Source organism: Stegostoma tigrinum, chromosome 17 (assembly GCF_030684315.1).
Source record: "Stegostoma tigrinum isolate sSteTig4 chromosome 17, sSteTig4.hap1, whole genome shotgun sequence".
In the NCBI taxonomy this organism is placed as follows: domain Eukaryota; kingdom Metazoa; phylum Chordata; class Chondrichthyes; order Orectolobiformes; family Stegostomatidae; genus Stegostoma; species Stegostoma tigrinum.
In genome coordinates, this window is record NC_081370.1 from 35440307 (window position 1) to 35458728 (window position 18422).

Here is an 18422-nt window from a genome sequence, read left to right on the forward strand (position 1 = left end):
TTACATTCCCTACCTTTTTAGAGGTCTATAGATAACCCTCACTAATATTTACCTGCCTTGTTGTTTATTCACGCTAGCCAGTATGATTCCACATCTGGATTTTATGACCCAATATACTTTCTCACTTGTGTATAGATTTCATTGTTTACTCTTCTCATCATCTTTTCCTTTATGCCTGTACTTTCTAACCATTGAGTACCCTTGGATTTTCAGTTCCCATCCTTGGTCACACTACAGCCATGCTTCTCTAATCACAATTGTATCAGACCTGTTTATAACTATTTGCACCATTAAATTAATTTACTTTATTGTGATGCTGTGTGCTTTGGATTGACAGTAACTATGTAGATTTGTCTGTGATGGTTCTTCACAGCACTGAAAAGGGTAAAAAGATATTGAAATGGAATAGACAGAAGTGTTTTCATAGAGAAAAATGTGAAAAGAAATGTTTCCTGTGACAGGAAGGTAAGTAACCAGAGAACACAGGCTTAAGATAATTTGCAAAAGAACTAGAGGGGAAATGAGAATTTTGTTCCGCACAGTGAGTTTTTGTGATCTAGAATGCACTGCCTGAAAGTTGGCAGAAGTCTTTTCAAGCAAAACTTTCAAAAGGGAATTTGATAATGTTCAAAGGAAAAGGTTTTACACGGCTCTGTGGGGGGGAGGAGGTAAATTAACAAGGGAGTGGGATTAATTGAATTCTCTCTTTCTCAAAAAACTGGCTCAGGCACAGTGTGCTGAATAGCCTCTTTCCTTGCTATAGCATTCTATGAATCTACAGCAGGAATGTTTTCATTCTATTCCAGGGTGGTAGGGATGCCAAGATCTTTCACCCCATCCCTTCACTAACAATCTCAATTCCACCCGATGCTTTTCATTCTGAGAACTGAAGGTAGCAAAGGGTCAAACCCAGGTGTCTTTGGCAACTTTACACAAACAGCCTGATGATATTGGCCAACAGTAGAATTTAATGTTTGCTTTTGTTTTTCGCTTTAAGTGGCTGAATCTCATTCCATCAGTGTTGTCTTTCTTCTGTTTCCAACCCTCAGATTGTTCCTAAAATCTGCATCTGTCTGATTGAATATGCCCATCAAGAAGGAGCATCCTCACTGAACAGTGAAAATGTCAGCCTGCAGATCTCCAACAATTCCAACACATCATCCATGGAGAACTTGATAGCTTTAATCCAAGAATTGGAAAGTATAATGGAGGTAGAGTAGCTGAGGCACTGGTCCCAGGCAGTGGGCGCTTCGAATATCTGCAAATGTCAACTTGTCGTGAAAATCTCCTCTTGATCACACCTGCACATGTAGCTACAAAGTATTCTGACCCAGTTCCTACAATGTTTAGCCAGAAAGATCTTCTAGAACTTGTCACTGTCTCTTAACCTTTGTGCATTTGAGTCCCGGGCAAATCTTCAGTATAATCTTTTAGGCATTCAGAGGAATGTTTCTTGCATCTTGCTTTTTTCTAGTTACTGGTCAAGATATTTGACTGTTTGCAACCATTCAAAAAGCTGGATCAGAATTTGCTTCCATCTCAGCTGGTTCTTGCTAGTAAGGAAAAATAACAGAAGATTAAACATCAAACCCACCTTTATTTCACAATAGTACTGATTCAGTTAAAGTCTGGAAGCAGCAGATATTGGTCATCGTGAAGAACAACACACTCTGCTGCATAGTGTGTTGCTCATTCGGGAAACTGGAAATCAAGATTCAAACAACCTGCATTTCTGTTGCTTCCCCTAGTGACTTCAGGATGTTTCGAAGTACTTTTCAGCAAAAAAAGTACTTTTTTATAATTGATGTACAGATTTATTCCACAAAAAGTAATGGCCAGATGAAGCACACGGTGGGGCCATAGATTTAGATTGTTTGGCATAGGGCAATTTTTTGTTTTGCTTACCAGCCTACCATGAAGCTTTGTTTTTGAAAGTAGGGAAAAGTATTTCGGCATTGCAGTTTTTATTATCTGTTTTTGGAAATTTAAATGTCTTTTCTTTTGGTCCCTTCCATTCAAAAGATGCTGCAGTCAATTTTAGTCCACTGTCCTGCTCTACTACCAGTTTGTAAATCCTTTCCCATCAAGTCTCAGGATGTTAGCCTCCATAGCAAGGCCAGCATTTGTTGCTCATCCCTGTTTGTTGTTGAGAAGTTTGAGGTAAGCCACTGATTTGAACAACTGTAGCCTATCAGATGTTGATATACTGTTAAGGAGTTGCAGTCTGTCGATGCAGTGACAGTGAAAGAACAGTGATAGAGTTCCATATCAGTGTGTGACTTTGCAGCAGTGTTGTCCTGTGTTTTGTCTTTTGCAAATAGTGATGGTCCTGGGTGTGGAGGTGCAAATTTTTTTAAAAAGAAGCTCTGCAAGTTAAGTTGCTGTGTAGGTGTTATTCAACAAAAGAGAACCTACCCTGTAATTCTTTAAAAAGGTGAGCCCATTTTCAAATCAATGGCACAGGAGTTCCCAAAGGCCTGGTTGAATCTTTCTGATTAGACACTGGGGAGCAAAGGTGAAAGTGAGCTCTGATTCTCACACAGAAACAGTCAAACTATTTCTCTGATACCAGAGTCATACTGAGGCAAAACAAACAAACCAACTTGTTTGTTTCAAATTTTGAGAGAAAAAAATATCTTATGTTTCTATAAATACTGAAAATTAGGACCAATCACGGAGCACTTTTTTAAATATATTTCTGATTAACTTCAGTTGAAATTATATAATAGCTGACGTTGCCCATGGTTCTACAGCAGCAAGAGTGTTGGAGTTTAATGGGTTCACCAACAATATCTCCCCTCAAAACATTGTCCTGGAGTGTCCAGAGTTTCTTGGCGATGATTGTTGGGGATTATCTTGTTTTTAGATCAAGGGAGAGAGCTGCAAGCAAGCTAGTAGTAGAGTTTCCTCAAACATTTTAAGGTAGGTTATTTTAATGTCACTTAGCCCAATATCTGGGAGTGAATAATCTCACTCTCAGTTCCCGCATGGACTCTATCCAGTCCTTTGCCTCGCAACACCATGAACTGTAAAACAGACACTGGCACACTTAAAGTTAGGGACTTAAAAAAGGGGTTATGCTGCAAGTTCTGGAATTTAAACAAAGCAGAATATTCTAGAATTACTTGGAAGATCCAGTAGTACCTTTTCTTTAAAAAAAGCAAGTCATCTTTGGGTGATGTTGTCCCTCGTAGCTATGTGATTAACTCCTGGTCTGGGCAACCCACTCCATTCAGAGGCTGTAGTGAGAGAGGGTTTAGCCTGCAAGCCTTGAAAATTTGCCCTTCAAATGTTAATTTCCAAAGTTCGAGTATCTTTCTAAGAAGTGCATGCAGACTCAGTTGGCTGAATAAAGTTAAATGCTGCCTTATTCTATGTTAAATTCTTTTATCTGCTGTAAACAGAAAGCATAAGGGAGTGGCTTTAAGGCTTTTCACTAACCTGTCACAAAAATACATGAAACCTCTTAAAACTGATAGTCCTTAACTTCAAGGCAGAAACCAGTATGTTAGAACATTCAGGAAACGTCAGCCGATTCTGCCCGCTTGTTACTTTTCTTCTGTGTGATATTTCTCTTGCTGCTGCCTCTTCAAGAAACTTTCAACCTCTTTTCGGGTCGTTGATTTTTATACTTTGAAACAAAAGTTAAAGCAGAAAACCTGACAATCCATCTCATCAGTGGGGACTTCTCTGATGCTGGTCATGATGGTTTGAATTCAGGCATTGTAACCACACTCCTGGGTTTTCAGAGAGCAATGGTTACAGAGAGTCAATATTCCGCTGGTAGGATGGAGTTAGAAAATGTTTACCAAAAATGATTTAAGGGCTTCCTTTTAAGCTGTGAGTTGAGGACAACGTGCATTCATCTCATCACACTGGACGAATGATGTGAAAGTAGTCTAGAGAATCTTAATTTCTAGGTGTTACTTTGTACAAAAATTGCATTTTAAGATCCCTTTCATTTCATAGATTGTTGATTTGTTTCAGGATGACCTCTTTGATTCTGCCCAGTCTTATTTCCAGTGATCCAGGTGACTGTATTTCCCTTCCCGTAGATCGGGGTTGGGGGACGCGGTGGGGAGCGGGGCTGGTGTGTGTTTGGTGGTGGGATATCATTCCTGCTGGCCAGGCAGAATGGGGTACTCCTGGTCTCAGCCCAAGGCAGCAGCAATCTTCAGTGCAGAGGTCACTGAGAAAAAGCCATTTGATTCCATTTGAGCTTGCTGCTCTTTGAGGGCAGAATCTGGCCCCAGCTAAAACTGGGGAACTGTCAGATGTTACTGATTCAGTGATAGTGTCAGTCATGAAATCAATCTGAGGATTCCCAAACCAACTTTGGAATAAGTACTTATTGATAGGGACAGGAATTGCTCTACATTAGTCATGGGATCATTAGATCCCAAAACAAGCTACCAGATGTTGGTAGCAGATATACAATCACTCCATTTCCCAATGAAATATCTTGAGGAGGAATTTATTGTGTGGTGAGGTGATTAGGGCTTCGATGAATTGCTAAGCTGAATTCTCTCAGTATCCAAAGTACCACTAGTGTTGTGGTACTCCCTCCAGGATCAGGATGGTTCTCATTTTGGTGCTAAGTTAATCTGCATTCAATGCACATTTGGCACTTGTAGTCCAGGTGACAGGGTCTTCCGAGGGAAACCATGTGTATGAGGTGTTTTCAGGTCACCTGCTGACTGAATTTGACCTGAAGAGGGTGGATGGGGGAGTCAAATGAAAAAGGTGCACATTCTGGGGTCCATTGTTGTATGGTTGACCCACAGATCTCATTTGGGAGATAATACCTTCAATTAGATGTCCCCCAACCATTGAAACCCTTTCAATCTGCACTTTGAAAAAAGAACCCATTTTCCCCAGCTCAGCAGAGCCTGAACAGTCTTACTGGGGTTATAAGGGTGAAGTGTACATATCTTTCTAAAACTATATCCTTTATATTTTATAATTTTGCTGTTTAAAATTTTCTTGAAGTTTATTAAAATAGAGACAAATTGCAACTCCTGTGTTTTCTTGGATTCAGTTCATTCTCAGTAACACTTGCATCATTTAAGGTAATATTTGTACTTAGAACACTTACAGAATCTGTGAACCATGCTGAGTTGTCCCTAAGTGTGGCCAGTCGTCTGACAGCGTGGCCTGCTCTGGGAGTTTATCCACTAGGTGTCCCTCCCTTTAGTTTAAATACAGACTCTTCATGAAACATTTTCAAGATGCGCCAACATTGTTGTGATTTGTAGTTGCTCTTGCAACTTGAATAGATGAAAGTCAGTTCCTGAACAGAGAGGTCCCAAAACAAGCAGCAGGCAAACAACCTGAACAGTCTCTTTCTTCGTGGTGAACATTCTTTATCAGAGGTAGAGTGTTTTGGAAGACAATTTCAAAGATTTTGGTGCTGGTATCCTCCAGACTAAGTCTCCAAACGAATGAGGTTTATTAACAACTTTGTGAAGTGGCTCATACCAAGCCCTTTCGTTTTGTCAGGCTACTAGACTTTCAAACAGATTGACCAGCAGCCGACTCCACCACAAGCTCATGGAGGGAATAACTTGCTTCCGTGCGGTACCCTTCTGAGATACCACCTTTATGAAGGTTTTGGAGATCATGACATCCACTGATCTCCAAAACACAATACAACTATGACAAGCAGCAAAGAGATATTAAGAACGAAAGTTTTTCTTCCTCCCCTTTCCAATATTTCGGTTTATTTGTAGTGAAAATGTTGGCGAGGATAGGAAAGACTGTTTGGCCATCAGGCCATGATATTCTCATTGGGCTCTGACTGCTGACATTGTTCATATGCAAGCCTACATTGGTGCTGGCTTTATCCCAGACCCAGCCATTCTGATTTGTACTGTGTTAGCATTTCATCTCTTACAGACACAACTAAGTCCCAGACCTCAAACATTAACTCTTCCATTACCTCACCATCCAATAACTAACACGTCACAAGTCAGAAACAGTGAAGCTCAGCGAGGAGAGAAGTAATTTCTTTATTAAGGATTTCCTCTCTTTTGAACTTATACAAAACTGAAGAAGGCATTTTATGAGTGGAAATACTTGTTAATAAAACAGTTTCCCAATGTTCAGTAATTTTGCACAAGATGGGGATTGACTCTATTGCCCAGATCACAGGTTCCTGCTATCACAGTGCAGGCATTATCACTGTTCATGTAAAATATACCCCAACAGCAGAATGTAATGAAACAGTCTAAAATGATTCAGTGGCACAGAAATATACAGTCAAAGGTAATTCAAAGTGATATTAAATTAGCAGGTTTACTGAGAGTACAGTTCTAACAGTGAGGGTAGAATATATCTCAGGAAATAGCACTACACTCTACAATCACTATGTTAGGACCTAATGCTCAAAAGCAACTTGTGTTAATGTAGTGTACTTAATAGCAAACTATGCCAAGGTGCCTTAGAAATATTACAGTGTAAAATAAACATTCAAGCTATGTCAGCTGATATGAGAATAGCTAGCCAAAAGCTTGGTCAAAGAGTAATGATTTCTAAGAAGTGTTTTGAACCACAACCCAGGGATAAATAGGTGATAAGGGAATTTTGGAGCTTGGGGCCCAGGTAGCTGAAAGCATAGCCAACAATTGTGAAGTGATTAAAATCAGGGACAGTAAAGAGGTCAGTATTAGGGGAGCTGAGATCTCAAGGGTTGAAAGGAGGAGATGACATAGAAAGTGGGAGAAAAAGCCATGAATGAGATTCTTTAAAAGAAAGACAGTGTCGGTCAGTAAGCAGGAGACGAATTTTCACCCTTCCCGGCTCAGAAGAAAAATGCAATATTCTGATCACATTGGCTCCTCTGTTGCACAGTCACACTGCTGACAACAGAAAGCAACTGCACTGGAAGTTGTCAATTGAATATGAGTCAAGAAAGTACTCGGAAGAAAACAATGTAGCACCCACCATTTTCTCCGCTCTCCCCTCCCCTGCTGTGAATGACCTAGCTACCGAACATCCTCTCCACCTGGCCTGCTGTGCCTGGGAAATACACTAGCAAAATTTAATTGGGTACTGATGTTATCTCAGGCCTGGAGGAATCCTCTTCCTTCTATGTTTATCAAAACACTGAACAGCCAATCCCTCATCATAAATATCAACACCCAAATATCTGTTGATCACAGCTTTCTTTCGACAAGTTATTGGCCCCATTTTCACTGAGATCAGATTTGCAAGGTAGAAGCTGCAACAACAACGACCTACATTTATATAGTGTGCTTAATGTAACCTCCAAAAGACATGCGATGAATATCCCGGGGCAGGCTTCTTACCTCTGCTTCCACACAGCCTGCTTCAGAAGGCTCAGAGGGGATGAAATCAGGTAAACAGTCTCAAAAAGTATATTCAAATAGTCTCAAATGTGTGTTATGCCAATTAAAACCTTTTAGACTAACAAAGGGTCTCAAAAGAATTGAATGTGCTCAATTGCTTCCTCATCCCAGTGGTGTTGAATCTTCCCTGAATCATTTCACAGGCCCAAATACCCACACACTCAGGAACAGTGTGATCCAAACTGCCCTGCGGAACTCAGACTGACCAAACAATGTGGGTCCTCTGTGATTTGGCAGAGAGCAGGCAGGTCCAGTTTGAAACGTATGGGAGGACAGTGGTGTCACTGAATGCTGCTGAGATATGGGGGTCAAGGAAAATGTGCTCTTGTTTCTCCAAATCAATCAGTTCTTCACTTTCAGTTCCAGAAATGCTGCCTTCGCTTTCACTTAGAGTGGTTGAGACTATTGATGGAATTCCTGCAGAAATAAAATAGTTAGGTTGCAAACTTAATTTGCAAATTAATACAAATATTTCCCAAAATGGATTGTTAACATTATTCCTGCAGGTTTTTATAGCCGCTAAAACTGTACATCAAGCACACAGTTTCTGTTCCATTTGGACCTTGTATCACACTTACAAGGTCCAAATAAATAATAGTAACCTTTCCAAAGTCTTGCAAGATTGCCGTTTCTCCTGACGTAATGTGCTCAATCTTTTCATGTGCTCCCACATTTCAGTCCAACTGATATGGATGTGAAAGATTTCCCATTTCTTCTGACAACATGGGTGTTTGGTTGTCTCAATCTTACTTGAAGAGAGTCTGATTATTTAAAGTATGAATGTCACTCAGACTCAAACTGCAGCACATTAATGTGAGCATCAGCGTGGTACACAGTGAAGGACACTCACCAAGAGACTTGTCCTCTACTGCCTTTGAAGGATTCTCACCCAAGGTCCTGAAATTGGCGCATCACCCTCAAGCACTGACATCTCTTCTTAAACAGGACCAACCCCACCAGCACAATTTACAACAGTAGATATGGCATTGTCAACGCTGAGAAGGTGACCAGAGTATATGACAATGATTATCCATAGACAATGCTAAACTCTTGTGACTTTCTGCATTACACATCTGTATTTTTGCAGAGATGCTCATCTATTGAAGATAAGTGGTTAAGCTTACACTGAGTTAGTGACCAGTGCAAAGTACATAAACCAATTAAGCATCCATTAGATCTGGTTTAACTGGCTTAGTGTCAGAGTGTGAGCATTGGGCGAAGTGAAAATTTCAGCACTAATTATGCAATTCTCTATCAGGCATGGACCTCAATAGGTCAGCTGTGAGATGCAGACTTGTAATAATAGGAATGAGCAGTCCAGTTCCATTGAAACATTCCAGCATTTTATGCTAACAGAGTTCCCTAACAGCCAAACTTACAGATTTACCTGTTCCTTTATATTCACTGTGCAGGAACCACTGACATAATTTCCAGTTACATTGTAAGTGTTTTGGATAGTCTGTTGAGTCATGATGCTGTTTGCAGCTGTAAAATTAAAGAAATTAACTTTACCCGAAGCACTGGAAGACAGTCGAGTTAGGATTTGCACATCTGACTTATTTTGATTCATCCGGAATAATCCTACGCTCAACCCTCCACTCCTGCCCCATTAGGCCACACACTCATTACTTCAAACACACCCACCATCCTCTAACCAAACTGCACTAACCAGGCTGCCAGTATCTTGCAATACCTGCCATTATTTATACTTTGATGCCTCAACCTTAAACAGATTATCTGGGCACTTAGAAAAAAAAATTGGCATGGGGCAAGAGGGGGTGTGGGAAAAAGGTTAGGTAGTTCTTCCAATGAACTGGTACAGAAACAATGTGTAGAATGGCTTTCTTTTGTGCAGTGTGATTATCTGAGTTTTTTTGCTTTTTGTGCAAACTTACAGTATGCAGTTTGGCCAGTGCAATTTCCTACATTACAACACTGACTATATTTTCAAAGTATTTCAATTGTTACAAAGGCTTCTGAGACATCCTGAGATCATCAAGACTGTAAAATGTGACAAAATGATGTGCAGACAGGTAAAACAGATTGAGTATATTTCGCAGCATTTCTTAAGAGCCCTGGAAGAATATCACTAACCTTCAACTGTCCCATTGGAATCCCACGATCTTTTACTTGTACAGAACAAGAGATCAGTCTGGAAATTTTCACCGCAGCTCTCACATGTCTTTTCCTTCTCCTCCAAGATCTGCTCACTGTTAACAGCAACAAAGTGCATTCATATGGTGCTTTTAAAGTAGTAACTTATCCAATGATGTGTCACAGTTGCCCTAACACACAAAATCTGACGCTGTTGTGAAATGGGATTGGGACGCTGAAAGTAGCCTTGCAATTATGTCATAGTTTGGGCAGACGTTAGACTTTAGAGAGACTAGAAGCAACATTCTGCAAGACACACTAGAATGAAGCTGTCTAGAAGAAATATGAAGATCACAGGGACATGAGTGCAAAGAAAATGAATTATTCACTTCCAAATGTAACTATAAGTCAAAGCCTGGTACGTCTAAGATGACCATATATTATCAGTATTCAGTATTAGTGTATAATTAAGTGTTATTTCAAAATCTAAGTCTAAAAACAGTCCTTGACTTTGCCTTCTCCTTAACCAGTCTGTAAAGAATCTAAACTCATATCATGGGATCAAACCACACAGTAACAGAGACACAGTACTTCATGTGGAGATAGCAGATCAAATAGACAAATGTGGAGGTTTCTTAGAGGTACATTTAAGGGAGAGAGAGAGAGAGAGAAATTGGTAGATGTGTAAGAGATCAGAACTGGAAGAGCTCAGAGACCTTGAAAAGCTTTAGTAGCACACGATATTAGAGTTAGAGATGAGAGGGTTGAAGCTGTAGAAGGGTTTGAAAAGAAGTTTGAAACTTTTACAATTAGGTCCTGATTGACCAAGATCCAACCTAGGTTGGTGAGCACAGGATAATCGGGAAATGAGACTTGGTATGAGATAACAGATGGGCAGCAGAATTTTGGGATGACCTCAAGTTTACGGAAGGTGAAACAGTCCAGAGTCCAGTGAAATGGTCAAGCTTGTAAGTAACAAAAACCTTTACAAGAGTTTCAGCAGCAGATGAGCTAATGCAGATGGGAATCAGGTAATGGTACAAAGGTGGAAAGAGATAGTCTTTGTGATGGTACAGACATGTGATCAGAAGTTCGTATCATGGTCAAATACAGAGATCATAAACAGTCCTGTTCAGCCTCAGAGATTACCAGAGAAGTTGTTGGAGGATAGGATCAGGGTAAACCCTAAGGCTTTCTATAGGTAGTTAAGGAATAAATGAATGATGAAAGTAAGTTTAGGGTCAATCAAGGATAGTAGTGTAAGTTGTATGTGGAGTCAGATGAGATAGGGGAAGCACTAAATGAATATTTTTCAACAGTATTCACTCTAGAAAACGACAATGTTGTCGAGGAGAATACGGAGATACAGGCTACTAGACTAGGTGGGATTGAGGTTCACAAGGAAGAGGTATTAGAAATCCTACGGAGGGTGAAGATAGATAAGTCCCCGGGCCGGATGGGATTTATCCTAGGATCCTCTGGGAAGCTAGGGAGGAGATTGCCGAACCTTTGGCATTGATCTTTAACTCGTCATTGTCTACAGGAATAGTGCCAGACGACTGGAGGATAGCAAATGTAGTTCCCCTGTTCAAGAAGGGGAGTAGAGAAAACCCTGGTAATTATAGACCAGTGAGCCTTACCTCAGCTGTTGGTAAAGTGTTGGAAAAGGTTATAAGGGATAGGATTTATAATCATCTAGAAAAGAATACATTGATTAGGGATAGTCAGCACGGTTTTGTGAAGGGAAGGTCGTGCCTCACAAACCTTATTGAGTTCTTTGAGAAGGTGACCAAACAGGTAGATGAGAGTAAACCAGTTGATGTGGTGTATATGGATTTCAGCAAGGCGTTCGATAAGGTTCCCCACAGTAGGCTATTGTACAAAATGCAGAGGAATGGAATGTGGGAGATATAGCAGTTTAGATCAGAAATTGGCTTGCTGAAAGAAGACAGAGGGTGGTAGTTGATGGGAAATGTTCATCTTAGAGACCAGTTACTAGTGGTGTACCGCAAGGGTCGGTGTTGGGTCCACTGCTGTTTGTCATTTTTACAAATGACCTGGATGAGGGCATAGAAGGATGGGTTAGTAAATCTACAGACGACACTAAGGTCGGTGGAGTTGTGGATAGTGACGAAGGATGCTGTAGGTTGCAGAGAGACATAGATAAGCTGCAGAGCTGGGCTGAGAGGTGGCAAATGGAGTTTAATGCAGTCAAGTGTGAAGTGATGCACTTTGGTAGGAGTAACCGGAAGGCAAAGTACTGGGCTAATGGTAAGATTCTTAGTAGTGCAGATGAGCAGAGATATCTCGGTGTCCATGTACACAGATCCTTGAAAGTTGCCACCCAGGTTGACAGGGCTGTTAAGAAGGCATACAGTGTTTTAGCTTTTATTAATAGAGGGATCGAGTTCTGGAACCAAGAGGTTATGCTGCAGCTGTACAAAACTCTGGTGCGGCCACACTTGGAGTATTGCATACAGTTCTGGTCACCGCATTATAAGAAGGATGTGGAAGCTTTGGAAAGGCCGCAGAGGAGATTTACTAGGATGTTGCCTGGTATGGAGGGAAGGTCTTACGAGGAAAGGCTGAGGGACTTGAGGCTGTTTTCATTAGAGAGAAGAAGGTTGAGAGGTGACTTAATTGAAACATATAAAATAATCAGATGGTTAGATAGGGTGGATAGGGAGAGCCTTTTTCCTAGGATGGTGATGGCGAGCACGAGGGGGCATAGCTTTAAATTGAGGGGTGAAAGATATAGGACAGATGTCAGAGGTAGTCTCTTTACTCAGAGAGTGATAAGGGAATGGAACGCTTTGCCTGCAATGGTAGTAGATTCGCCAACTTTAGGTACATTTAAGTTGTCATTGGATAAGCATATGGACGTATATGGAATAGTGTAGGTTAGATGGGCTTGAGATCGGTATGACAGGTCGGCACAACATCAAGGGCCGAAGGGCCTGTACTGTGCTATAATGTTCTATGACCCAGCATTAATAATCAAGGGAATTACATGCTTATTTATCAAATGCAAACACTTAGCTTGAGGTGTTCTTTACAGTCAAGCCCCACAAACCTTCAGCAAGATGGGAGGATGGGATCACAGCCACAATCTGCAGCCGCTCACAACAACATAACATTTATTCCACAGAAAGAGGCGAAGAGGCCACTGTGTCTGCACTTTCACAGGGAGGGAAATACATTTTAACAGGGACTGGCCTGACAATGAAATATGATAACATGACAAAATAAAACAGAATATTACCCCTTGAATGCCCAGTTTGAAACCAGATGTCATGTTAAGTCGACCTGTTCATCACTTCCTTTTTGTTCTGTTAGCAATGACACAAATATGATGTGCTGAATGGCAGCTGCTTGAGCTCCAACCAATGCATATCTTTAGAAATATTTATCATCAAAATTCCAATCATCTTCTGCAGTAAAATAACACAGCTTTATTTCCTTTTAAACAGAGCACCTTGCTGCATTGGGTTATGCTGGTGTGCACTTTCACAGTCTAATCCTCTCCACAGCTACATTCTAATGACTGCAGTTAGTGTGCAAGTCTAGAGGGGACATGTTGGCAATGATTTTACCCAAGCAACTGCTTTCATAATCGGACATCAGCACATTTGGACCTCCTGTAACAGGCATCATGAATTTGAGCTGACTGTTTGCCTCACTCTGCTCAAAGCCTGTCCGACATGTCCATGGTACAATTCAGTCATGCAATAATTGATGAAGGGTCTGATGAAGGGTGTAGGCCTGAAACATCAGCTTTTGTGCTCCTAAGATGCAGCTTGGCCTGCTGTGTTCATCCAGCTACACACTTTGTTAAACCTGAATAACTGCAGTGAGATTCCTTTATTCTGATAGTCCTTCTTCAATAAAGGTCAACATGCCATTCGCCTTCCTAACTGTTTACTATACCCTATTCTAGCTTCCTTTGCTCCTGTATGTGCACAGCCAGGTCTCTCAGAATTTAAACATTTACAAGTGCCATGCCTTTACAAAAAATCTACTTCTCTATTATTCTTACTGAAGTGAATTAGCTCACATATCCCACATTGTACTCCGTTGTTGTCCACTCACTTAACCAGTTCATATCTATGAGCAGCTTCTTTGTCCTCTAACAGATTACAGTCCCACCTACCTGCATCATCAATAAACGTGAATATATTACTCTCAGTTTCTTTGTCGAAGTCATTAATATAAATGGTGAATGGCAGAGGTACTGATCCTTACTGCACCCCATTGTTACAGTTTGCCAACATACTTCCTTTGCTTAATGTCCATTTATCAATCTTCTTTCCATAGCCTTCTAATTCCACAAGATCTTATCCTGTTTGTTTTGTCTGACGCCTTCTTGCATGCTTTTTGCAGCCAGATCGGGTAAGGACAGCAAGTTTTTTATCCCCCTAAATGGCATTAGTGAACCAGCTAGGTTTTTTTTACAACCCAGTGACTTTATGTTCACTACTACTGATTCCAGATTTTTAATTCTAGATTTAATTCATTACTTTTAAACTCAAACAGCTACTAGGTAGGAATTGAACCCTTGCTTCCAGGTTATTACTAAAGTTTCTGGATTACTAGTCCAGTAACGTAATCATTATTCTACCATCACAAGGACAGAGGAGCTGTGCTTTGTGCTTGTGATAACCTTCAAAGGAACAATGCAGGATAGCAAAGAAAACTAGATCAGTGCAGGCAGCTTAGATCTAAATGAGGAAAGCTATGCAGAATTCCTTGGATAGCCCTGGAGCACCCATTAATGCTTGCAATGCTCAGCTATAATATCATAAGTAGATCTATGAAACACTGAATTCAAGATTAGAGTCTCAAATTAAGTTGTAGGCTTCCCTTGCCGAAAATGGATCCCAGTTCTGTTCTTCTAATTTTTGAGAAATTCTCGCTTAAAATTTAGAAATTAGAGGATTGAACACATACCACAACTGACCCTGGACCAAGTCAGTATAAAGGCTTAGCTTAACTTTCATTGCTATTATATTCTCTGTCTCCAGAGATCTGAGGTCATTTTTTTGCTGTAGAAATAACAGCAAAGCCCTACAGCTATCCTGTGCAATCCCCGTGCCTGGGTAATATCCTATTTTGTGTCCAACCAACATTGCATTTCTCCCAGCTGTGACTCTCTCTTGTTCGCAGTTCTGCAGCCTTCACTGTCACTTTGAGCCATTCAATGTTACAATCTCCATCACATTCTCCCACCTGATGAAACATGTTAAGGACCACTTACCAACCACTGAGAGCAGCCCATCTAAAATTTTCAGATGAGCAGATGATCTGAGATGAAAACTTACATGTCTCTGCCTTTCTCATCCAAGTCTGGCCAGTCAAAGTAATGCCCACAGGAAGGGTTTCTGCAGGGTGTTTTCAATGAGTAATGGAGACCAGGCCACTCTTCTAACACTTTCTTCACTTTCTCAATGGCCGTCATAATCAGGCTCCATCGTCCTTCAAAATCTGCAACATGAAAATATGGAAAAGAAGGTGAGTTCTGACAGCAGGCTGTCGACCTGAAACATTAACTCTTCCAGAGACCCTGCAGACCCCCTGAGGGATTTCCAGCATTTTCTGTTTTTATTTCAGATTTCCGACAACTGCAGTATTTTGGTTTTGTAAGAGCTCGTCAGTGCTTGAAAATTAACTCATCTCTATTGCTGCCCATCAACTTCTGTGTCTTTGGAGAGACAGTCCCCACATCTATCGCTTTGTCTGTCTTCCTGTTTCTCTCACTCACTCACTCACTCACACTCTCTCTGTTTCTATAAATCTGTCTTCTCTGTCTCTGTCATTTTGGGTACACCTTTCTTTCTCAATTGTTCCGTCTCCCCCTCTCTGTGTCTCTATCTCTTTTCAGAGACATAAATTGTCCTGTTTCAGTTTCCGTGTGTCCTTCGATTTCTGGTCTGTCTTTCTCAGCCTTGCTGTCACTCTGTATATCAGACTGTAACCCTCTTGTTCTTTCTCTCTTTCTTCCTCTCTGTCTGTGACTGACTCACTCTCTGTGTTTCCACTTCTGTCTCTGATTGTGAAAATAGGAATGGGTTGAGACCATTTAGTCCCTGCATCCTGTTCGACCATTCGATGGGATTACAACCAACCTGCAAACTAACTTCATGCACCTATAATTGCCCCATATCACTTAATACATTGGGCTAATAAAAATCAATCAATCTCAAACTTAAAATATATGATTGATTTCGCATCAACTGACTTTTACTGAAGAGATCCAAACTCCTACCACCCTTTGTGTGTGAATGTGTTTCCCAATTTCCTTGATGAAAGCTTTGGCTCTAACTTTTAGACTATGGCCCCTAGTGTTGGGCTCCCAAACCACTACCCAAATCATTCCTCTTCTGTTTATGTTCCTCTTAACGCTTTGAAAGTTTTGATCAAATTCACCCTTCAAACTTCAGAAATGTGGTGAATACAACCCCAGTTGCATTACCTTGCCATGTCGTTTAGCATCTCGTCTTTTGGGAGAAAAGCAGACAGAGACAGACCTACAGGAGATACATCGTGGGAGGTAGGATAAACACAGCTCAGGAAGTGCGGCCTACATTACTTCCCCTCAAAGACAGCAGTGAGCAGAGACAGACCTTCAGGAGATACACAGAGCAAGGATAAGGATAAATATAGCCCAGGGAAGGTGGCCTGCGCCCAGGCCTTTGAGGAGAGCAGTTGAAGGAGGTGAACCTGGAGGACTTAACATGGGAGGAGGCTAAACACGCTGGGTTTGAAAAACAAAATCAAACAGGAACATCACAAGAAAGTGCGAGCTGATTGGTTGATAAGTAACTGCTGTTAGGGACGGTGATGAAATTGAGAAAAATGTTATTTTTAAAGTTAGTTAATGGTAGTGAGAAGAGACATTTGTTTACCTAATAATTAGTTAATTGCTAATTGCTGAATTAAGACACAATAAACATGGCCGGGCAGGTGACACACGGCAACTGCAGAAAGTTCAGAAAATGAGTTAGGAAAATAAGCTAAGAAAGGGGTGGTTCTGCTAATTAATTTATGGTATTAACACAAAAGAGAGCATGACCTATATCAGGAAAGCAAGATGTTGATTGGGTAAAAATGAGAAATGCTAATATCATAAAGTCTTTTGGTGGGACTGATGTACAGGCCTAGCAGTATTATAGGTTAAAATGTAAAGGAAACAATAATTGGGAGCCAGTCAGAAAGGTGCAGTAATTATCATGAAGCGTTTTAATCTACATATACACTTGAAAAAAGAGATGGACAAAGATAGCCTAGATGAGGGGCTCATAGAATATTAACAGGATAGATTCTTAGAAGAGGATATAACACAGTCAACCAGAGAGTAGGATATTCTGGGCCTGGTATCATGCAGTGAGAAATGATTAATTAATGATGTCAAGGCAAAGATGCCAGACATAGCATGATTGAACTTTTTTTCCAGTTTGAAGGACAGAAGAGTGGGTTCGAAGTTAATATGTTAATTTTTAAAATGGCAGTTGTGATTGCACGGAAGTGAGCTTGCTAAAGTCATCTGGCAAATCAGAAAAAGGGATAGGTCAATAGATGCGCAGTGGCAGATATTTAAGGGATTATTTCAGCATGAACACAACAGATACACAATGACGAGAAAGAAACATATCCCTAGGAAGGACCAACCAGCTGTGCTTCACTAAAAAAAAACTCAAAGACATTATCAAACTTTAAGAAAAAACATGCAGTTGCACACGGATCGCACAAAATATATTTTAAAATATCAAAAACAACTACAACATTAAAAAGGAGGGAAAACTAGAATACGAGAGAAAACTAACTTGAAATTTAGAAACAGATTGTAAACGTTTCGATAGATTTTTCTTCTTAAAAAGTAAGAATTGGTCCTATCGAAAGTGAGTGATAGGAATTAAAATAGGAAAATAGGGAGATGGCATGTGAAGTGGACAGGTACTTTGCCTCAGTCTTCACGACAAGGGTATGAATAATATCCCAGAAATAGCTGTAAGTCAGGAAATGAGGGGAGAGTAGGGACAAAATAAAATTACAATCACTAGCGAAGTAGAATTGAACAAATTCTGGCAGCTGCAATCTGACAAATCCTTAAATCTTGAAGGATTTCATTTTAGTGCTTTAAATGAAATAGTTAGCGAGGTGTTACAATTTTACAAAATTCCACAGATTTTGGGAAGTTTCCATCGAATTGGAAAATAGCTGACATAACTCCTTTGTCCAAAGAGGGACAGAGACAAAAAAGCTGGAGACTACAGACCAGTTAGTTAGCTTAACATCTGTCATAGGGAAAATGTTAGAAGCTACTATTAAAGATCTTGTAATAGAACATTTAGAAAAGTTCAAAGTGATTAGGCAGAGTCAACATTGTTTCATGAAAAGAAAATCGTTTTTTTAATCAGTTCATTTGAGTTCTTTAAGGACATATCATGTGCAACGGAGAAAGGGGAACTTGTGGAAATTCATAGATTTCCTACAGTGTGGAAGCAGGCCATTTGGCCCATCAAGTCCACGCCGACCCTCTGAAGAGCATCCCACCCAGACTCAACCGTGCATTTCCCATGTCTGATATACCCAGTCTGCATATCCCTGAACACTATGGGCATTCTAGCATGGCCAATGTACTTAGATTTCCAGAAAAGATTTCATAAAGGGCTGCATCAAAGCCTCTTGTAGAAACTAAAAACTTATGATGTAGAACTTAACATATTCACATAGATGGACAATTTGCTAAAAAGTAGAAAACAGAGACTAGGAATCAACTGTCATTTACTGGCAGGCAAGATGTGAAGAGTGTTGTGTCCTCGGTACTAGTGCTGGGCTCTCAATCTTCACAATTTATAGAAATGAATTGGATGAAGGGATGGAACTTGTGCTTTCTAAATTTGCTGGTGACACAAAGGTAGAAAAGTAGGTTGTGAATGTGCTTTCAAAAGGCTACGAATGCTA

At 40.5% G+C, this 18422-nt stretch overlaps 2 protein-coding genes across 5 annotated transcripts in view; one reads left to right on the plus strand and one right to left on the minus strand.

The window, feature by feature from the left end:
- Positions 1-4998, plus strand: part of irf7 (interferon regulatory factor 7) — a 28874-nt gene extending 23876 nt beyond the window's left edge. For all 3 annotated transcript variants that reach the window (XM_048545690.2, XM_048545691.2, XM_048545689.2), the window contains one exon: positions 1050-4998. In XM_048545690.2, the coding sequence (XP_048401647.1) occupies positions 1050-1220 (171 nt within the window). In that variant the 3' untranslated portion in view covers positions 1221-4998. The remainder of the gene's footprint in view (positions 1-1049) is intronic.
- A 1030-nt stretch (positions 4999-6028) lies between these two features.
- The window catches only part of si:ch211-210p4.6 (malignant fibrous histiocytoma-amplified sequence 1), a 30823-nt gene continuing 18429 nt past the window's right edge, over positions 6029-18422 (minus strand). Inside the window, exons 8-11 of one of the 2 annotated variants that reach the window (XM_048545098.2) lie at positions 14780-14942; positions 9462-9577; positions 8755-8852; positions 7662-7784 (exon numbers count right to left, since the gene is read on the minus strand). In XM_048545098.2, the coding sequence (XP_048401055.1) occupies positions 7770-7784; positions 8755-8852; positions 9462-9577; positions 14780-14942 (392 nt within the window). In that variant the 3' untranslated portion in view covers positions 7662-7769. Of the gene's footprint in view, positions 7785-8754; positions 8853-9461; positions 9578-14779; positions 14943-18422 lie in introns of both variants that reach the window. The other variant, XM_048545097.2, reaches the window with a different exon arrangement.